Below are 23,317 nucleotides of genomic sequence, written 5' to 3'. Positions count from 1 at the left end.
TTTCCCACATTCGTTTGCATAGTTTATTTTTCTGTAAACCTTTCATATATTGTACTGACATTTTGCATTGCCCTCCTGCTACGCTCTCAGCTGAGAGCAACAGTATTGAAAATAAGCAAATAAATAAATAAATATTCGATGGCAGGCTACAGACTTTTCTGTTGATGCGTCACCTTACCAACATGCACTTTATGGCGTACTTGCGTGACACTGGTGTAGAAATGAACACAGAGGCATGACAAAAGATTTTATCAACGCATATATAGCGCCTAAATACGTCATCGCGAACCAACCAAACTCTACGACACGTCCTAGGCCGGGTGACCCTTCATTGTTGCACAGCTGTTACGGTCGAGGTTTGCCATCTGTCGTAGATAGAAAATTGTCATCATCATCACGAACCGGCGCGCGCTCAGTCACCTCCCAAGGATTCTGACCCAGCCTTGCGCGAATTAGTGCAAGCTGCGCTAGTTTTTTCTTCAGGGATTTCAACCGCTTGCTGTCGCCTATAAGCGTATGCAAGGTTAATGACGGTTGTCGGTGGGATATAAGCTCCCTTCCCTTCCATCATGATAGGGAGTAAAAAGATGCTTCAGATTATGCGGTCGTACGCACCGCGGTATGGCTAGCCTCCGTGATTCCCGACCGAATGCGCCAGACCGGCCGTGGCCAGACACGCTCCGGCAGTCTCGGTGAACTCCGCGGCGCGCGGGAATATCGATCGCTCTCGCGACGGTTCGATAAATGGCGCTGACTCGGTAACCCGGAGAACGAGGGGCCGGCGCCGCAGCGGACCCGACAGTGCGGCGCCCGACGGGCACCTGCTCCGACCGCGTTCGTCCGCGGCGTCAACGAGCAGGAGGAGCCGGGGTTCAGACTCCGGGGAGGCAAGCCCCACCCGGACCCCCCCGCCGGAAAAAACATTCCAGGTAAGAGGAGTGGGGAACCGCGAGAACTCGACTAAAATAGGGGACCGGGGAACTCTCATTTCGCATTCAGAACACTCCTTCGACGTCAAAACGCTGCAGTGTCTGCGCGAGAGTATATCGATGCGAACCATGCTAGGACTTGGGTGTTTAGAGCCACCTAGTTAGGCCTAACGGTTGTCTCCTCTGCCTCCTGATAGCAGACGACGGCTTTTCGATTGCGGCTCCCGATGCGAATGACCTTGAAAGTAAACGGCAGCCGCTACGGTCCTTCCGGTACATGAATTGCGTTACGCATGCGTATTGCGTATTTACGCAGTTTTTTTTCGCGTCGATCACAAACAACGTTGCAGTTGTTATGCAAACACAGTGACGCAGTTTAGTATTCAAACTACGTCTAGCGCTGCTTCTGAAAGAGTAATGATACCGTGGGTGCGGTCAATCGTCCGCCCATGTACTGCTGTCCGCGAGGGCAGTTATGCTTGTGACCGCGCTACTGATACTTATGTGTACGTTATAATTAACGAGGCAGCCTGTATGCCTTGGATATGCATTTTCCCTAAGTGCACGCCGGATGCCGTAATGGATCGACGCATGTACGCGAATCCATGGCTGCGCAGCGCTAATGGGCGAACAACATTGTACCAGCATTATATTATTTTGGAAGATTTTCTACACCGAACGATATTATTTATTGCCGCTGAAACGTATGCGTACCGCGAGAGTTTCATCCTAGTTTGAAATAAGTTTTATTTGTAGAGTTTTTGATCAATGCAATGCCAGCTAGTGACGTAGCCGGGAGTAGCACATTTGCCATGCCGGGCCCCCACTTCAGATCAAGGACGTGCCCCCTTCCCCCCCCACCCCCCCCCACCCTACTTGAAACAAATTTCTGCCCACACCACTGTGCAACGCATTTGGTTATGATGACATTGCGTCAATGCAAGCTCACCGTTGTGGTGGTCCATGATAACGGTTGAACTTTGCAAATCGCATTCATTTGCTATACGTTATCGCTTCATCCCACGTCATTGCTACTATATTTTAGGACATTTTTATGGAATCGTATTGACAAGCGAGATCAACGCATGAACAAGTCAGAGCTGCGCTTTGAAATCGACTAAAAGAAATCCCATCGTTGATGGTCAAAACTGATTCATTCGTGGAGACACAAACGCACAAGCTTAGTAACTATATAATGCAGTTTTTCACGCATGCTTTCTTAATCTACACTAACTATTAATCGCATGTATGCCCGGGCGCGAGCAAACAACCACGCACGTCTATCGACACAGCGCATGCGCACTAAGTAAACACGTGCGGACACTTCCACAATAAATTGAGATATGCCCAATCACCATAGGCGTGTGCACAAAGGGGGCAAGGGGGGGGGGGCGCCCCCCCTAATCACCTAAGAGGGGGGGGGCGCAAAATCTGCCCCATACATTGACTTAGTAAGGTGGGGGGGGGGGGCGCTGCGATGAACCTTCGCCCCCCCTGATGGGGAACCCTGCGCGCGCCTATGCCAATCACTCGTGCTAGCGCAACGGCAGAGGTGGTGGCAGATTTTCGGTGCTGTCGTCATGTGCAAAGGCTCGGGCGGAGGCACACATTCGTACGCACGTGTACTACATTATTACATTAATTGCCAAAAGGTCAAATGCCTAAAAGTTAACCAGCAGCAGCCACAACATTTAGCCAGTATTGCCAAGCGCAACTCATCATAAGACGTTGCTGCCAATTAACGAGTGATCACGGTAGGCTTCCCACAGCCGGCTTCAGACAAACTCATGCACGTTTAACATTTTTTGTACATTTCGTATCGATCATAGCTTCATATGATCGTTCTTACGTCCCAATTTCAGGCGTGTTTCAAGATTACAGAACTTTATTCAATCCATGTAAGTATTGTAAAATGAATACATGACAATATTAACACACAGAGAGCCCAAGGTTAGGAACTGTCTGGAGGAGTCTAATAAAGAGAAGCTACATCAAGCAGTGGTTACGGTAATCTTATCGACAGTTTCAAAACTAAAAGCAAATAACAGAGGAAAAAAACTAGAAAATACAAACTTGTGTATAGTAAAAAATGGGAAAATTAAAAAAAAAGGTAATGAACAGGCATTTATTACCAATTAACAAAAATGAAAAGAACAGCTTAGTGGAAGGCCTTTTTTTTACTATTTTTACTCAGGGAATGTGTGTTTGTGTGTTTTTTAAATGCTGATTCCCCCCTGCCCCCCCCCCCCCCCCCAAGAAAAAAAAAAAGAAAACGGCGTCTGAACTTTAATTAACTTCTCGCAAGACATTTCCAATGAAAAATTGGATGAAATCCTTTGGTGCTTGAAAGCAGATGCTTGCGGTGCTTGTGACAACTTAGAAAGCGTCGTCCACGTGGTACAGCGCGTATAGGGAACTGATTGTGAAACAATTAACCTGATAACGTAAAGTTGATTTGGTGTCGACAGCCGGTAAACCGATCTCGCACTTCGTCGCAGCTTCAGCAACTTCGTCAGCAAGCTGACTCCGCGATCACGTGCAAAGACACACGTACATGCAATTACCGCACGCTGTGCCTTCACGCCAAGCAAACAAGCAAGCGCATAGTGACGGTGCCTTGGAGGCCACAGCGATCACGGCCGCAGACAAAAACGCACGACGAACAAAGACTTGCTTTGTGCGGTTGGAAGAAAGAGAAGAGATGAGCTTGCGCGTAAGGCTAACAGCGCATATCGTACTCTCGAGTAACTGCGCACCAAGGTGTGGCGTATCTAAGCCCTGTCCAGCACGCGCGCGTGATTGCGTTCTCACAACCAGACAAAAGGGGCGAAAACGTGAGTGCTTACACGGTCGAATAAAGGAGACCCGCCCCCGACCTAGCTAGGAGGCTCGCCGAAAGGATCTCACTATAATCTGACTGCTAATCTAAAGTGACACCGAATAATATGTTGCATAGGGAGGGGACTGGAGGTTCTTTTGTTGGAGCAACTGCTTGAGAACGCATCTTACTTGACTCTGTTTCATATCTCCTGTAAGGGAGTATTTTTACTTTGAACGCAACTGCGCAGTGTGAACGTTTCTTTCATTATGGGAGTAAGCTACATTTGCTGTCTTATTTCACTCCGTTTTGCATCTCCCTTAAGGGCGTACTTTTACTGTGAACACAACTACGTAGTGTAACAGTTTATTGCACTATAGGGGAGTAATTCTGCTTATGCCTGCGTACGTCTTTCATTTCACTCCGTTTTGTGTTCTCCGGTAAGGGAGTACTTTTACTCCGAACGTATTAATAAGCATCGTAAACTTTTACTCCATTAGTGGAGTACAAGTCCTCCCGCTCTCCAACAAGCATTCACAAGGGCACGTGTAGCCAACAAGCCATTGTGTCACTGAGCGGCTTTACGGTTGCAGAAGTTTCCTACAAAAATCACTAGTCGTAAATCTGGCGTTACGATCGTTCACTTCAGTGACGTAGGAAGGAGGGGGTGGAGAGCACTGCAGTTCTATATTGCACTGTAACTGCATGCGAGTGCACTGAAGGCGCCATCAGCATTGCACATCCCAATAAACCATGCGGACCCAGCGAACATTCCTGACGTCGTTCGACGCGCCCTCTTTCGAACATATCGCCTTCCTTGCGTTGCATATGCATCACAATATTGAAGTAACTGGGTCAGATCCCGCATCAACTACACCACGCTAAGGCGCGAAAATGCACGGTTCCTGTTTGTGTGCAGCGTGCGAGCTGCAGAACTGAGGGCGCTCTTTCGTCGACCTGTCCATCAAGATGCGTGCACGCTTTGATACGGCCGATACAGAAGGAGGACCGTTGTTGCGTGCACTATAATATAGAGCGCACCACCAGCAAAACCAGTTCGAACAAACAAAAGTACGCAACAATAAACAAGTGCCCACCGCATTGTGTCCGGCTCGCCAAAAGCAGCAGGAGTACGTGTGCTCAACGAATAAACAAACAATAAGTATCAGGATCTCTTTTCGTTTTTTTTTTATGTCACGACCAACAACCACCAAACCGCAGCGCACGATATCCGATTTGTCGCGCTTGACCTTGGCGGCTGACCTCTTGCGGCGAGTCCGCGCAGCACTAAACGTCGTCTTAAAAAGGTCACACCTGGGGCTGAGAGATGCGCAGAACACCGCTGACCACAACGGAGAACGGACACCTTTGCTCGCCACTTGCATCGTCGTCCTTGGGAAGAAAGGGTTCGAGCGACCGTTCTTGACTTTGACTTCGGTTGGCCTTCTACCGATCCAGCAGTCTAACCCTGAACCAGACTTCCACGTCGCTCATACAGAGGTCGTCCGCAGGAGGTTGCTGTGCCTGAAGTCTGTTGGTTTCAAGTTTGTGTTCACCTTCGGTCGGCTTTCCAACGCTACAGGTAGACGAGACCTTCACATCATTCACACGGGTGTTCTGAAGAAAGCTGCTGTGTCTCAAGTCTTGACTTCAGTGGGCCTTGACTTCAGTGGGCCTTCAATCTCTCCTACTGTATCTGCGTCTCCACAACTCCACTTCAGCAATACAACTCGCCTTGAGGTTGCTGTTGTTTGAACTCTGTTGGTCTGAAGCTGCTCTGGTTTCGACCGGCTATAGATACATCACTACAGCTGGACCATACCTCTACATCATACGATCGTACTGGTCTTAATTCTGAAGAAGGTTGCTTTGTATGAAGACTTAGGAGTCTCAAGTCTGTTGCTTCCAAGTTGCTTTGACTTATGTTGGCGTTCTACCACTGCAGCAGTGTACTGCACCAGGCATCTGCGCCACTCATACAGAGGTCGTCAGCTGAAGGAGACTGCTGTGCCTGAAGTCTGTTGGCTTCGAGCTGCTCTAGGTTGTACCTTCCCTATTGTCTGGTGCCAGAGCCGACTGTGACGTCACCTTAAAGTTTAAAAGTGACTTTTCGAGCCATATATGCCGTAGCCCTGAAGGATCATCTGCAAATGTGCTGCAATGCCTGGGAGGGTGAGTTATTTTTCTGGTCTGTATGCACTGGCAGAAATTTGCTTCAGAAAGGGGGGGGGGGGGGAGGCACGTCCTTGATGCGACATGGGGTCCGGGCAGGTAAGTGTGGTCGGGTGTTATTTTGTGTATTGTATCCCGTGGGGAAAAAATTTCGTGAGGGAGGGGGGGGGGCACGGGTTCGGTTTGCCATCCCCTGGCTACGCCACTGTCTGGGGGTCATTCGCTGGCTGCATTATGTGGTCGTTAGTTGCTTAAAAATACTTTCAGATTGGGCAGGAGGAAGACCAAAACGCTCAGCACGGACGTACGAGCAACTCCGTGCTCCGATGTAGTATCATAATGATCGATATTACCTAAGGAATCCGATCGCGATGATTCTATTCCTTTCTTGCCATCAACTTTTCGCGGTCTTCCGCCCTCGGGTAGCTTACTGTAGAAAATAGCATATTTAAAAGGGAAATATACTATCAATTCCTATAGGCATACGCAGGGTTTCCCATCAGGGAGGGCAATGTTCTATCACAGCGCCCCCCCTCCCCTCCCGCTCTCCCGTTTGTCGAGTGCGATGGACAACATGCTTCACAATAGATGGATGGATGGATGAACAACTTTATTTTAGTCCTTCGGTGCGCGCGATTAGCGTGCAGCGGGCCGCTCCCACGTCGGGACAGAGAGGCCTTGCCCCTCCGCCGAGATGAAAAAATGAATTCAATTCAAAATGAAGTGATGACTTAATTCTCACAAAAGTCTATCTTTGGTTCTTGACTTTCCGGGAGTAAAGATTGGAAGTGAACAGTTCTTGAAATGCAACATCAGGGACCTTCGGCCGCCATTATGGGGCAAACTTCGCGCCCCCTCTTTAGGTGATTAGGGAGGGGGGCTGCCCCCCCCCCCTCCCCGTGCACACGCCTATGGTAATTCCCGAGGTGTAATCACATTTAACGTGGTCTTAATTTATTAACAGTTATGTAACAGTTGCTGGCTTTTTCTTCCTCTTTTTTATTACAATTCCTTCAGGTAGACAAGTCCAGGCGCTGGTGCGAGGCCACGGCGCTGTCAAGGAAAGGAACCGCTAAGAGGTGAGGTCACACGGTTTCTCAGTCACCTGGATCCTATCCGCATTCGCTATAACGAAAATTAGGATACAACGAAGAACGGAAATAATATTACTATACTCATCTGGTTGTTCTTTCTTGTTTTCGAACGACACTTTAGGAAAAGAGACCGAGCTGTATCGACATTTTACATTTTACAGCGAAAGCTGTTATGAGATCATTTCACCGGCCGTTTTTGGCGCCGTAGTTGTCCGCCGCCGCCGCCGCTGCTGCCGCCGCCGGTGTCCGTAACCAGTATCGCTCGAAATAAGAAAAAAAAAACGAAATAAAGAAAAAAATTCCAGGATGAAACGAGGTTCGAACCTGGGCCCTCTGCGTGGAGCCCAGTATTCAACCTCTGAGCCATGCCCGTGCTTGAAACTGCTTTGCAAAAAGGGCCTATACAGGCTTCATGTCGGGAAGGAACCATATTAGCATATGCAATATTGCGTGGTAGAAGAGTAAAATAAGCACCAAGCGTCGCACAACGCGAATTCTGTAACCAGGCGTCACACAATACGAAGTGCGCAACGAATAGGCTGTTGAATGCTCCCAACCCATTACAGAAGGCTCTGCCATAATTCTTCGTCGTCATCAGGCACAGCATCAACAAAGTGCGCATAATGCCTTACATGCGTTTAGCAGGTACCAACGCTCTCCGTAGAATGACGAAAAATGGCACAGTGCCTGCTGCCCTACTTCTCAAAATTTACAATGATTTATACCATAGTGGGTTCCTCGCAAGTGCACTTGTCTTGGTTGCCAAGGAAGCCCATAGGCGCATGATCCATTTCCTCGGGGTCTCAGTAAAATTACAATGATTTATAGCGTAGTGGGTTCCTCGCAAGTGCACTTGTATTGGTTGCCAAGGAAGCCCATAAGTGCATGATCCATTTCCGCGGGGTCTCAGTAAAATTACAATGATTTAGAGCGTAGTGGGTTCCTCGCTAGTGCACTTTTATTGGTTGCCAAGGAAGCCCATAAGGGCATGATCCATTTCCTCGGGGTCTCAGTAAAGTTCTTCGCCCCCCCCCCCCCGTCTCTCTCCCACGTCAACGTATGTTATACAGCATGACGGGAGAGGGAAATAGCGAGCGGGCGTCACCCAATGCAAATTACATAACTGGTGGGCCGTTTAAAGCTTCCAACCCATTACAAAGGGCTGAGCCATAATTCTTCATCGTCATCAGTCGTCGCGTCAACAAAGTGCACATAATGCCTTACAGATGTGTAGCTGGTGCCTCGCTTCTCCGCAGAATGACGAACAATGGCTTAGTAAGTGCTTCCGAACTTCACAAAAATTGTGATTTATGGCGTAGTGGGCACCTTTCTAGTGTACTTGTATTGTAGCCCCAAGAGAGTTTACAACGGGCTCTAGAACCGCCGCTCTTCCAGCTTTCGCTGTGACTGTGCTGCGGTTTCAGCGCAGGCCTGGCGTTTTTTTTTTTTTTTTTTGTAATGGAGCTACAGTGGTTCTGCACACCTGCAAATGGCATTCTGCAAATGGCTTGGTTGAATACACAGAGAAATTGCAGAAAAAGTTAGAGATGGCCAGCGACGCAGTCAACTAATTACCTAGGCAGATTTCCGTGATGTCATGTGATGTCATGTGAACAATTAATTAGCGTACTTGATTTGAAAGTAACGCACAGTTAAAATTGCCTTTAGAAGGAGGAAAAATGAAATGCCAAAATTCGCAGTAATACCGTGACATCTGTGGCGTCGTGCGCTGACGTCATCGCTGTAGCGCCTTCAGAAGAGGCTTTCTCGAATTGCGACTTCCTGAGATAATGACTTGCACAAGATTTCCCGATAAACTGCAGTGAGCGTAGCAATATAATCACGTGCTGCATAGCAGCCCCGATCTTTCTTTGCCGCTGCTGTTGACTTTAATGCAAAAAAAGGAACATATATAAAATTCAGCTTATCCTTTATGCCCCCGAACAAATTGGTTTATCGGTTTATCCTATGTGAGGGCAACGCCATCGATAGCTATCATGCTATTTTGTTTACAGAGTTGTTTACAGAATTATTTAACGTAGCCGTGACGTTGCATTCCGAAGACTCAATTAAATTATACACAGACTTTTCTGCAGTGGCCCCACTGCGGCGTTCCTCGTAGTCATATCTTGGCTTTGGCATGTAAAGCCCCGGAATTTAACTTTGACATGTGTAAGATTATCTGTGAACGATAAAGATAGCCCCTCTGCACAGGCGGGGTGCATTTTAAAAATAGTTGCGCATCTCGGGGTGTCTTTTTTTTCTCGTAACAGTCGGCATCTATGCTGTGTTCTCGAACGGCCTGCGCGCTGTCAAAGTGACATGGCATTCTTGACAAGCAGGTGGCGAGTGCCGAGTTTTGAAAAATGGAAACGCCAGCGAACCAGACGACAGTTATCATCGTGAAACAAACGCAAAAGAATACTCCTCAAAGAGGGCGAACAGTAGTAGCTATATACACCGGTAGAACATTATACGTGATAACACCACAGAACATTTAAATTGTTAGTGCTTTGAATTGGGCTGGTTGCAGTGGTACATATTTGAGTCGAACGAAGAGAGCGCCAAAGCAAGACGAAGACGAGATGACGCACACGGCGCTGATTAACAACAATATGATATTGCCAGCGCGAATTCTTTGCGGCCTTCTGCATCCAAAAAAAGTGGAGAATGTATTGTCAGCGTAGCTTCGATATCGCTCTACAAGAATGAAACGACGTACCTATCGAAACTGTTAGCATTGTACAAAGCGATATCTTAACTGTTCCCTGGTTTGTGTACTGATTGTGTTTTTCCTGTATATATTGACGTGCAAACGCAATAAAATATGGTTTATAGTCAGTGGCGTGTTTGTGTCCTCTCGGCTTCGTCTTGTCCTGCGCTGTTTCTTCGTTCAAAATCATTTAAATTACACTACAAAAACGCATTTACAATTACTGTTTGTTGTTGTTTGTGGTTATGTAGAAAAAGAGACGCTTATTTCTGCAAATTACTGTTTCGAAACCGAAACTGAAACCGCCATGCGCATTTTTCTCTCTACTTCTTCTTTCCTCCTTCCCCAGAGCGTCGTCTGCTGCCGCATCTCGCGAAGCTCCGTCGCGGCCGAGACGGGACGAGAGCACCATGAGAGATGTCAAGATGGCCGAACTGAAGGTGGAGGCACCGCTGGCTCGGACTGAAGAGTGGTCCGACTTCAGCGACTTCCAGAGCTCCGAGGACGTGGAGAACTCGAACGCGACCTCCAACAAGTCGACGCCTTCCTCGACCACCGACGGCGGCACCAACAACGGCGTCAACCAGGCGGCCAACAACGACAACTCATTCGCTGACTGCAACTTCAGCGAGACGTTCTCCAATTCGCTCGAAGATCTGGTGAACACCTTCGACGACAAGATCACAAAGTGCTTCTGCGACTACGACGAGAACGTGGAGAAGCTAGCGCCCGTGCAAATCCGAACGCAGGAGGAAATACTGAACGAATGTCAGTAAGTAACCAGGCGACGGCCCACCTTCCTCCGTTTCTTTAGACTGCTTTCCCTTTAATTTTCTTTCAATTAAGCGCATCAGCGAGAGGTTACGAGATACTAGAACAACGGAAAGCCTAGGAAGGAAAAGCTAAGCGTGGTATTCGGCGTTTTCGTAAGCCACCATCGCTTGTCTTGCGTTCACACCTAAGTTTTTTTTTTTCTAAGTACGGAGGATGTTTGTCGTGGGAGCGCACTCCCACCAGACGCTCGGGATGCGTTTCCGAAATCAGCTGTGTTTCACGAGGAGACTGCAAGCGCTTGACGTGGTTCTCTTGTAGCTGTAAGAACGACATTTCCTTTATCATAGGTCTAATTTTAAACGAGAAAAAAAAAAAGCGCTCTCGTCTTGTTCTTTGCACTAAGGAAACAGAAAAAGGACCTAGGCTGTGCCATTATTTTGCTTTTATTTCCTTCAGCCGACTTCGCCTAAAGGAACCGCGCGTTTCCTAGAGGCATGTGGTTTTTAAAGTGCAGCGTTGCGGCGGATAAACGTGATCTATGGTTTTGCGGTCATAATTTTTATGTCATCAAAACTACGACGCATGGGCAATTTTGCTACACAAGATCTTTGTAGGGATCGAGCGGTTACCGCATACTTAAGATTTTTCTTCGACGTGCAAGCATAATTTTTTTTTGATCGAGTACTCGGTGTTGCTTGAACATCTCTATAAACAATCACCTCTCGATAGTTTAAGAAAAAAAAATATAAGAGTTAGATTGTGGGACGGAGAGCTGCGTCAAAAAATCTTATTTTCGTGATACACTACGGATCTTAAATAGTTCCTTTAAGATCTTGTTTACGTAATGACCACCCGTGTTTGCTGACAAGATAACGGCCATTGTGTTCGCATAAGAAACCGGGGATACCTGTTATCCGAAAGTGCGATGTCTTATCTTCTTTCGTGGACGTTCTTGTCTTTGTTCTTTTCTTTCGCGTCTCTTTTATGCGCGAGATTCCTTTTGACAAACTAATGGCACCTTTGAGGTCGCACTGATTGCTTATCGCGTACCAGCGGCTTTCGTATCGCCTGCACTTGAAGAAGGTCGCTACGCAGCGCGACTTCGACAAAAAGTTTTTTTTTTTTTTTCGGTCAGGCACTTCGTCAGGTAAACACCAAGACGTCCGCAAAACGTCCGCTAACGCCGCTTCTTCACAATCACGACGTCTGCAAAGCTTTTCGCAAGCTGCTTCGTCAGAAACGTCACAATGTCTACAAAACGTCTCGTCTGTGAGCTGTTTCGTCAACACCACGCCGTCTGCATAGCTTTTCGTTAGCTAACCGCGTCTGCAATCTGCGAAGCTTATGACGTCACACGGTCACGTTTGATCGAATTTCTTGATCGTGATTGGGCTTCCTTCACGCAAACTACAGAAGGGAGCCAATCAAATTTCGTTCCCGATCGGGCTTAATGGTGATTAGCAAAAGCACTGTGTGACGCCGGTATTAGTTTTCGTCCGCTAGCCGCTGCAATCGTACACGGTAACGATGCGTACAAAACTTTACGTCTTCTAGACGTCTGCTAGCCGTCTTTTTCACTCCACTTCGCCGCGCCTGTTATTTCTTCATGCCCCCCTCCGCCCCCAATTTTGCAGAACCCGTATGCTTAAGCGACTATTATATATCGATGTGTTGTCAGGTTCGTGCACTTATTTGCGGGAGGGAAAGGGGGGGGGGTGTTCTATCGGCGAAGCCAGAGAACGGCAGAGAGGTCGCGCCGAATTTCGTGCCTCACGTTCTGACTTCGCGCTCGACTTGTCTTGACACCGCTTGCTTAATTCTTCGTACTTGTCTTCATCTATAGCCGCTTTCTCTCTCTCATAGGCGAAAGCGGGGGCTGGATATGTGTGTTTAGAGAGGGGGGAGGGGGGGGTCATGTCGAGGTGTAGAATGTCGGGGCGGTACTACTTACTACAAGCGTTTTGTAAATCTAGGCCACGAAGAGGTCGTATTTGAGAGAGCCCCTACCGGGCAGGGTCTCGCTTAATATAGCACCTCCTGCAGCTGCCGCTCGCGGTCGCGTCTCTTCTCACGGTTTGTATAAGCGGAGGGGCCATTTCCTCATTGAATCGTGTCGCCGCCGGTGTTATCGCGCATCCTTGGAGTATACTTCAAACGAACCAGGACGAAAACATAAATGCCAGGCATTCCATGGGAAGCAGGCAGCTAGGGGTTTCTGAAACACTTTATGGGTCAGCATCATTGGCGTAGCCAGGGGTGGGCGGAGCCTCCCGAATTTGTTGAATTTTGCATGTGGATATATATGCTCACAGATACGAACACACGCGGTTGACGCCCCCCCCCCCCCCCCAAAAAAAAAAAATAAAAAAATCCTTGCTACGCCCTTGGTCAGCATCATCAAAAAAGAAAAAATTCTGAGCTAAAGTTGGACAGGAAATCTATAGTGGTATAAAGCACAACATACAAATGAGCATTTCAATTATAATCACGACATATTAGAATAATAATTCTGAAAAGAAGTGTGAAGTTTGTGTGAAGTCTGCCATATATTTCCCGTGAAATACCAGGCTATCTGAACATACAACAATGCATTAAAATAATACTTATGTACTACTATGCCTGTGCCACATTCCACTAAATGCTTTTCACGCTACTGTAGTTGCTGACGGAGTGATTCATGGGTAATTTTTTTCTGATCTTTTCTCCGCATTAAATTTGTAAATTTTCACCGTTATTTGTAGCCTTGAAGGAATATGTTCCGGGGATAATTTTCTAGTGGCACATTTCTAATATATGTGTCTAGCGAAATCCTTCAAACATCAAATATCAATCTCGCCTTGCAATAATATGTGGCTGGCTTTGATGTCTTGCATAAATGGTGTAGTTGTGCTAAAGTTGTGAGGGATTGCTTGACAAAATTGGGTAGTAGTAGTATACATTCCAATGGCACAGTTGTGCATAATTTATGACCTAGACAGCTAAGTAAAGAAGAATCGTTCAGTCATAAGCTAGGGTGATTTGCAGCTGGGGCAGAGATTTGATTAGCAAACTCTCAGATTTGTGCTCCGCTTCAAAGCATCTTTAGAATGCGAAAATTGTTTTGAAAATTTAAGTCTCACTAGAGCTATTTTGCTGTCTTAATCGAAGGCAAACGTTGTGTAATAACATTTATCTCACTTAATCAGCAAGCGAGCTGTGACTATGCTCATAGGTGTTGCGCAATCTGCATGCGCTTTGAGATAGAGCTTGTTCGAGTACTGCAATATTATGAATGCTATCTTCTATAAAGAAAGCGCTGGATACTGGTGTACATAATTTTATCTTTGCGAGAAGCAGAAAGTAGATATGAAAGTGTATCATTGTGTAGTTGTGGGAGTGCCTTGATTCTCTTTAACACTGTTTGTAACAATTGGCCATGGCTTTTGCGTCCTGATAACATAGGTGGTCTCGGTCTGAGCCGTGCGTGCCCGGTAACATCGTGAATTTCACATACTGTAAACATCTGAAGATTATAGGTGCATGGTGAGATAAGTCATAACAATACAGCACCTGCTTTTATTCCTAGGCAAATTGGGAGATAACAGATTAATAGAGTAATGTGTACAACTTCAGTTCATATTTGCACTGTGGTGTGTCAGAATTATGGAAGCTTCAGTGTTTTATGTGTAGTCAACAACTACAAACTTTGGAAGAGATTGCTGATATATCTATACACACATGTGTGTGTATATATATATATATATATATATATATATATCATTCCTGATTTACGGCGACGTCTTGTGTAGTACACTGCATTACATACGCACTTGGTAATTGCAGAAGACCACATAATGAAGCATGTTTAGCTCGATTATTATTTTGTTTATGGAAGTTTGTGGACCTGTCAGGCGTCATATATACAGTCAGTGCTGTCTTCAGAATCATCAAAAGATGCCAACTCTTGCCTATTCATAGTTTGTATGCCATGAACTAAATGAGTGTTATCATTGTCCTCTAAATCCACGCATATGTTAAGGGTTCAGCAAAAGGACTATTACTTTGGGAAAATGGCAGCTGTACTTGTTGGATATGGGGTGCATAGCACACATTGGCACAAATTTTATTCAGCGAAGTTTATGTTGCGATTTTTGCACTTTTGTTGCACATATTTTTCGCCTCACTAAATGTGGACATTTCACTGGCTTGATTTGTGATATGCAAGAAACAGCTTGTGTAACGAAGCACAGCAGCGTATCTCCACTGTAGGGGCAGTGTTATAGCAGAGTAAGCATTAAATAATAGCTTGGAGACTAAATGTTTGAAGTGTAGTCTAAAAGCGTGTAAACATCTCTACCTGATGCCTCCTCCTTACGTATTATTGCATTTGTTTATTATTGCATGCCTCTTCATTTTATTGAAAATTATTCACTGTTTTCAGCTGCATCAACAAGCCATTCTGAATGCCAAACCTTTCGTTTTTCATTGCCATTTCAATTTTCATTGCCATTTTTGTCTTGCTTTTGTGCCTTGATGTGTATGCTGCTTATCTTGTAACTTTGTTTGTGTCTGTTTTGCAACAATGAAGCTCTGTCAGCTTTTCTATTTTCAAATTTGTTGCTTCTTTCATTACTATTGTTTTCTCTTTGAATGTCTCCAGCCTACATTTTCAGCTGTTCTCTTATGGCTTGCTTGTCCTTGCAATTTTTGTAGCTTATTTCCTGCTGTCAACTGCATGTATAATATTAATTTCGCATTTATGTTCAAAGCTGACACTTATGCCACATGGTTGAAGATAATTTTATTAGTTTTCCAAAGCCCTGAGCTTATGTATGGCATTGCAGCAAAACTTGCTACTTCTAAGGCAAATTTTTAATGACTGTTAATCTTTACAATCACGGTTATGATAATGGCAGCGAATACAGCAAGCTTTTTTAGCGGCTATAATGAGACTGAAAACCAAAGTTTATTTAATCAGCAGTTGTCCAAGAAGTGTTACTAAATCTTTAGGCATAGGTATACGTAAATTTTGGCTTACTTCAAGACATTTTTTACATCGAGGAACAGCTTCTAATGTTGCAATTGAGCAGATGTATTCAACACAATAGTGAGCTGCGAAGCACACTACACCACAGTGACATTGTCTTAAAACCACAAGGTGCATACATATGACACCATGTAATGTAATCAAACCGTAATGCAGTACACATTTATTCTAGTTCTCTTTTGTACTCGTGTGGCACAGGTAGAAGTAATTTATAAATGTGCATGTGTGCTTGCTTACTGCATTTGCCATGTTCTTTTGGGCAAGTAATAGTTTTTGTAGTGTTGTTTTGTGTTGGCTTTCTAGCTTGTTGCTGCTTTTGTTTGCTTTGAAGGCCTGATGCTAGCAATAAAATGTTGCCATTTCCTGGAAGGCGGCTCGCTTTTTGTTGTTGCATCTTTCTAGCATGCCACTCTCATCTTGAATGAGTTGTTTACTAACTGAAAACACTTCTATATCTCTTGGCTGACAAAAATACAGCAAACCCTCATTAGGATGATATACTTTTTTGAAAAAAATAATGCCTTATTTGAACTTTCTTGCTATAATTTTAGAGCATTTCTGCTTTTAATGGCTTTAAAGGTTTGTGCAAGAATAATCAGTGAGCTTAAATGTGTTCGCGTGATTGTCGCAATTTACAGCATACCCAAACAATGCAGCTGTTGACGGAAGCAGTGTTGCTGGTAACATCATCTTCTAGCTGCTGGACTGAGAGCAACAGAAACATTTGCTTCATACTGTTCTTGTCAAAGAGTAAAAAAAGAAAATCTTTCTTTGTTTGTGATTCTTTTGTAACAAAATGCCTTTGTGCCAGCTGTTAATGAGAAGCATATCAGGTGTTATCAAAATCATAATTTTGTACGTTCTGGTTTCTGAAGTCCACATCTTCGGTATTGCTGAACTGTTTCTTGTATTTGAATACGTTAAAACATCATTATTGTTTCATCACTGCAACTCGCCATATTGAATAAAGCAATCAAGCATGCTTTTTTCATGCTCCAGATCGGATAGCAGAGATGCTACTGTTGTGAGTTGACCAGTGGAATGTGGCATAGGTGTGCACATACTATTTTGCGTGGGATTGTTGGGCCCTATGTGAAGATTATAAACATATAGCATCAACTTTGTTTTTAAGGTTGTCTTTATTGTATTTATTTTAGTACTGCCACCCTGTATTTCAGGCTTCAGGCAGGAGTGGGTATGCAACATTTGACAGTACTGCAGCATACACTTTTCAACAAACAGAAAGGGATTCAATAAGAAAGAACATGTAAAAAAAAACTCAAGAAAGCATAACAAGTACAGGGCTTTAAACACCATGTTCCCTGTGGGGAATCTATGTGGTGAACATAGGAATGAGCAATACAAGTAAAATAAGAACACTTAATAATTTTAATGTGTATGCACTTGGCAATGCACTAATCGCTGTAATATTTTTTTGCAAATTTGACTTCAACGAAATTAAACGTATTGAGATGAAGAACACAGTAATGCATACAGAGATTATCAAAGCAGGTAACCCGAGAACATTGTCAGAACTCTAGTAATAAATCTTTACCAAAGATGTCGTTAGAACTCTTTATGAGTAGGATATTTTTAGACACAACTCTGTTATAGTGGTGGGGCAAACGAAGTTGAATAAATTAATAAATAAAACCGATAAGCACCGCAGCTGCCCGCCTGCACTATGGAACATCGACGGACATAAATTTTGGATTGCAAACTGGTACAGCTGCGGCATTCTAATGACTGATCGACGTTTCAGCTGTTGAACGCCGCTTTGGCGGTCACGATTTGTTATATGTATATATTTTGGTTGAATGTACATGTCGATTAAAAAGAGCTCGGAGGCGTCTAGGCCTTTATCCTATCGGCATCTTTCAGACAGCAGGTGGGGCGAGCGTGCACCATATCGTAGAGTTACTGTATATAAAGGTAGCATATACAGTAACTCTACCATATCGGGCCTGCGGGGCCATTTTGCGTATCCAGGCCAAAGTCGCGAAGGGGGTACGAGGCTCTTATCAGATTCAGGGGAACGCACGTGGCTGCCATCTTTGATTCGTCTCTGCTCGCTGCACTACTTTAGTCGCGTCGCACCGCAGAATCGCTTAGCGCCTTTTTTTTTCTTTTATGATTTCGCCATTCTTTTTTTTTTCTTTTAAATTCTTGCGTCGCCACGGCTTGTTAGATCGTTCGTTGCGCCTTTGTGCAAACGACCTTGGGTGTCGTCTGCGCGCATTGGAGCGAGCAGACGACAAGGCGTAGGCCGAGAGAGAGAGGGGTGCATCCTCCAGCTTGCCAAAACGGTGCAGCAAGCAGCGCTTCCAAAAGCCAGCATCCAGCAGTCCTTATTGTGGGTAAACTCCACCCATAGTCATCGCTGTCCCTCCCACAGAGAATTTGCATAAATGCTGTATCCAATAGCGCTTACACATTTTCGTGACGTCACGCACTTCTCGAGAGTTTCAGATAGTCGACTTTCGCATACAGACAGACTTTTGTGTCGCCGGTTTTAGGTCGGAAACTTGAACGTCCTGGTAAATTTGTTCAGGGATTCTGATAACGCTGCTCAACCAAACGTGATGTTTTAGGTAGTAACGACGAACCTTTAACTCTTGATATGCGTAGTATTTAGCGTACTCGAGAAAAAAGTACTTGCGGTTGGAGCGGAAAGGACCTAGCACGACTGTCTTTCACAATTGAAAAGGCAGGCGCGCCGCGTTTCTGTGGACGGATCTCTCATTTTTAAGTTGTAACCGTGTGTAGACAGTTTGAACTCCAAAACCATTCGCAAGTGTACTGTACGAAAACGTTTGTCTGTATGGGAAAGTCAACTGTCTGAAAAAACGCTTGAGAAGTGGTTGACGTCACGAAAATGAGTAAGCGCTATTGCATGGCGCGTTTATGCGAATTCTCTGTGGCAGGGACAGTGAGAGTTGTGGGCGGAGCCTGCATTTTTTGCTTAGGTTGCAAGCGAGTATAGTTTTGCTTGAATTCGACCGTCCGATTAACTGACACTGGTCCTAGGCTCTGAAAACCCTACTGCACCGAATTATGGGGAGGCGGGAACGTATAGCACGCCGACTTGCTTGCTTCCGGGGGACCCTGCAGACTACGGGCAAGCTGCCAACACCCACAGCCGCCATTTGTGTCTCCTGTTCTGCTATAAAAGCAGACCATTTTTTTCATTTCTACTTCATTTTCTCAAAGAGAAGTGCCTGCCACTTCGTGCTTTTTTTGTTTCTTTGTTTTGGTATACGACACTTAGAACGTGTCTTGCTGATGAATCACTTCGAAATATGTACTCGCATGAATGTCTGCGTGGACGGAATGCTCTAGTTCCCCTCGGCTGTTGTCTGCTAATGATATAAAAAAAAAAGCTACAAAACTTCTGTTTTGATCCGTTTCCTTCAATCCGCAGAAGAATAGATTCTTTCGCCTTACTGTTTTATTCTATTTAAGAATAATCGTCCTCTACTTGAAAGCATGGCGCACATTCAGATGTGCCAAAACAGTAAAATTAACTTCCTGTGCGCTTCGACTATGCGGAATTACTTCCGGAATAAGGTGGCTGTCGAAATTTTCCGCCTTGTTTAGCTTGCAATCACTTGTCTTCTGGAATATCAGTTCCGGTTCGTACATCCCTAATTTTCCTTCCGGTGTGGCAATTCGACAATTTAGAATACGACATTCACGAGTGGAAATCATCCTTGAAGTCCGATTTTTCATTTATAGATTTCTTTAAAACGAAGAGGAGCTGTCTGCGCAGTTGTATTTCTGCATTTCTTATACGTTCTTTTTTTTACTTATGAAGCTATATTACTCACATCCCGTGTTCTTGACATTCATGGTTCCGGAATTCACAGGCACTCAAAATCTGCATCAAAGATTATGACGCCTTGGTTTTTATAAGTAAATGGTCGAAATCGCGGTTGACGCCGATTTCGTTAACGAACAACTTGTTAGTGTGTGCGCTATTTTACCCGCGTGAAATTTAGGCACGTGTCAGCCGTGCTTGAGCACTCGGCTAGGCGTCGACCTTGCACCTCTGTTCTTCTGAGACAAAGGGCGGAAACGAAAACCTTGAAGTTTGTCGGCCGCATTTGGGAACGCAAAGCTTCAAAAAAGACCTCGGTGGCCGACGAAGCGTGGCGTCGTATAGTGTTCCTTCTGCAGTCTGTCTGCACAATGGATTCTGTTAGTGTTAGCGGGTACGGCGCTTTCCAGACGTCGTTGACGGGAAGTACGAAGCTCCCCTGAAGTTGGGCTGCGAATTTCTGTCTGTGTTCAGTGTGTGACGTAAGAGAAGATCTATGGCTGACGTCACGTTCTTTGTATAGTCATTGTACTTCATTTAGCTTGCACAAAAAGAAAAAAAAAAAAGAACACTGACTGTGCGGACGACACAGGCTAGCCGTCTAGCTCGTGCTAAGCATACGAAACTCCTCGACACAGACGCATGCGTAGACGGAAAATAGAGGGCGTCGGCGAGTTGTCACATATCGAACGGCCCAGGCCCGTAGCCGGGGGGAGGGGGGTCTAAGGACACGCCCCCCCCCCTCCGAAATTTTGGTGAAGTAGGTGTTTTTACCAAAATAAATTATGAAAATAGGTGTTTTTCTCATATAGTCAAGGTTTTCAGCAAGTGCCCCCCCCCCCCCCCCGAAAAAAATTCCTGGCTACGGGCCTGGAAGGGGCTATGCTGAAAGGTACTGTCTAGCAGGCAAACTTTTGACTTGGACAGCTTACAGCAGATACGACGTTCTCATTGGAATGTTTTACGCTTAGGGGCCAGCAGACAAAGAATCCATCTACGCAGGAGCCCACGGAAGGAGTTCAGTCGCTGTCATGTTAAACCTTTCGCCTGTAGCCACAATAGTGGCGTAGACGACACGTAAGACGGACGTGAGATGCATACGAAACCTGCTAGCATACGAAACCTGCTAACAAACGTGCTCCCGGCTACGATTGTATGCATATGCACAGTAACGATAGCGCGCGCGGTGTCCTGTTACCACCGCGAAAAAAAGAGCTTGCTACGCATTCTGTTCCGCGAACTGCTGAGGGAGGGCTTCGTTCTGGGAAGCGTCGGAAGAGAACAGAATGAGGCGGCCCGGGATCTTTTCTGCTTCGAATAGGCGGCCGTACACGGATCGAGGAAATATACAGGCGGATGAAGGAAATAAAAAAGCGGTAGGAGCAGAAGCATCCCATCCGCTGGCACTGACGTCACGGCTAGCCCATCGATCCGAGAAAAAAATGGAGAGGACGCGGAGGAAGCCTTCGGAGCAGCGTTGCACGAACTCGGGGGTGTATACGACGCGATCACGTTCTTGAAAATTCTTTTGGCGCGCTACAGTTGTTACTTAGACATGTAAGGGAGAAGTAACGTCATAAGGGGGGGGGTGAGGGGGGACATCCACGTTGTGTTTTGACTGTGTTTGCTCTGTGTGTGGGGGGGGGGGGGGGGAACCAAAACAGCATTCAGAATCTTTTTTTTTTTTTTTCACGTGCCCAGTTTCAGACGGGAACTGTCTACCAGAGTTTGATCTTGAACTGTTGCTGAACATCGGGTTAGCAAGATTGTCGTATTAGTTGTCGTGGAAGTATCAGTGTCATTTATTGATGTGCTGTTCTCCTGCATTATTGCATTTTAACTTCACTCCTACTAGGGTCATATTGGCCTGAAGTATTGTGAAATTAATTAATTAAAATTTTGTTACTGACAAGTCTGGGAAGAACAGTCTGCGTGATCACATCCATGGATGGCTGTTGTAATGTTTTGCAACGCTGCTCGCATTTATGTACCGCAGTGCACTACGATTCCAGGCGTTGGCCGAGTGGAGGCAAGAGAAGGGGGAACTATTTTGGAACGCGGAGGTCTGGGTCGCTTACGTCACGACTCGTCAGAAGAGGCAAGGGCTCACAAAACGAGAGCAACGAAACGATGAATAAGTTAAGCAAGAGTCCGCACGGACGCAGACGGACGGAGACGAGCTCGCTTGCTTCGCGGATTCCTTTGGCCATGATAGATGGCAGTGCTGGCCTTGAGCGCAGAAAGACACGTCCGCTGCTGATTACTACATGGAAGCCATTCGGAAGAAAGAAAGACAACTGCGTTTATCATTGGCGTAGCCAAGGGGGGCGGGTTGGAGGTTCGATCCCCCCCCCCCCTGAAAACCCCGAATTTTTTAAGTTTTGCGTGTGTGTATATACACACTTGCACACACAAACACACGTACCAACTAACAATCCATGGCTGAACCACGTTGCCTCCCCCCCCCCTTCCGCGAAAAAAAAATCCTGACTACGCCCTTGGACTATTTGTACTTCGCTCGAACGTCCGCCTCCTATGCGGGAGGTGCTGGGTTCGATTTCCAGTGCCGCAAGGCACCCACCGTCTTTTCTGATGTGGAGAGAAGTACCGCGGTCAGACTCTCGGCGTTGTGGGCATAGTCGTGTGCAAAGTGGGGGGAGGGGAGGGGGCAGGCTCTCCCTTCCGCTCCCCCCCCCCCCTTTCTAAGCATCTAAGGGGGCGACAAGTTTGCCCCATATCTATACTGAGTCGGACCTGTCCCGACATTGTATAGAGCGCTGTGTAATGGCCACGTTGATTTTTGGCGATAATGGCGGCCGAAGAACCCTTACGTTACATTCCAAAGAACTGTTTAACTCCAACATTTACCCCGGAAAGCCTGGGAGCGACGACAGGTAGTTGAAAGGAGCTCGTCATCGATTCATTTTAACTTTTTGCATCCATTAAAGAGGGGGGGGGGGGAGGGGTGATCTCTGGTGAAACTCCCCGCCCCCGCCCCTTTAATGGAAAATTTTAAGCGCATGCCCATGTTTGTACTAGTGTAATTGGCCTTCTGTAGAGCGTTCGCCTCCAATTGTGGAGGTACTGGGTTCGATTCCCAATGTGGGTGGGGTGGGGAGGGAGATGTACCGCAGCCTGGCGCTCTGTGTTGTGGGTACACATTTCTCGAGAAAGTTGCCTCTCCCTTCCGCTCTCCTTTTTTTTTCACTTCCCCTCCCCCAACGACCTTGCTCCGTGCTCCCTTTCCAGAAATAAGCGTGTTCACTTTCCTCAAACCACTACTCTCTTCCGTGTAGTTTGGCCAGCGATGCATTTGCAGCACGTTTTTGATACCGTAGTTCTTGAAAACATTGCGCCAAAAACACGCCGCTAGAGATCGAAATCAAAGTTCGCGCCAAAAGTAGATTTGGCGGGAATACTTAGCATACCGAGCTATGCCTTTGGTAATTGTCGATGTACTCTGTGAAATCGAATGTGTGCTAGTTTGTTGCTGTTGCATTGTAACGTGATTAAGAACTACGTGTACTACCTGTATTATTGTGATCCCTGATGGGATCGCAATAATAATAAGTAAATAAAATAAATATACTCATTTGATGATGGCAGTGTCATCTGTAATTTATGTAGTGATGTTTCAAAGCCTCTGTGGTCGTAGCTTGAGGGAAACCTGCGTAGTCATTGAAATAGTCAGCGCATACGTTACCTTTGCCACATATAATTATATTAATATTATGGTATTTGATTTGAGATGCCATTGTCGCGCTGTTACCATGTTGTACTCTTTTAATCTTTTTCTATGCTTCGATAATGCTTAAATGTATGCAATGGTCGAGTGGGCCTAACGAAGCTGCATTTAGCCATCCCGCCTATTTTGTATGAAATAATTGTTGAGTAATTAGCGGTTCAAATACTTTTATCAGGCGGCACATACAATTTAATTGGTCCAATTTCGTGTAGTTGTATCGAGTGACTTG

The 23,317-nt window shown here is 45.7% G+C and overlaps 1 protein-coding gene across 2 annotated transcripts in view; it reads left to right on the top strand.

The window, feature by feature from the left end:
* The first annotated feature begins 796 nt into the window (after positions 1-796).
* LOC119401491 (fasciculation and elongation protein zeta-2) overlaps positions 797-23,317 on the top strand; it is a 44,754-nt gene continuing 22,233 nt past the window's right edge. Inside the window, exons 1-3 of one of the 2 annotated variants that reach the window (XM_037668338.2) lie at positions 797-929; positions 6,937-6,998; positions 10,076-10,498. In XM_037668338.2, coding sequence (XP_037524266.1) covers positions 10,137-10,498 — 362 coding nt within the window. In that variant the 5' untranslated portion in view covers positions 797-929; positions 6,937-6,998; positions 10,076-10,136. Of the gene's footprint in view, positions 930-5,854; positions 5,920-6,936; positions 6,999-10,075; positions 10,499-23,317 lie in introns of those variants that run through there. The other variant, XM_037668337.2, reaches the window with a different exon arrangement.

Source organism: Rhipicephalus sanguineus, chromosome 8 (assembly GCF_013339695.2).
Source record: "Rhipicephalus sanguineus isolate Rsan-2018 chromosome 8, BIME_Rsan_1.4, whole genome shotgun sequence".
NCBI classification, from domain to species: domain Eukaryota; kingdom Metazoa; phylum Arthropoda; class Arachnida; order Ixodida; family Ixodidae; genus Rhipicephalus; species Rhipicephalus sanguineus.
This window is presented reverse-complemented; position numbering and strand designations above follow the sequence as displayed.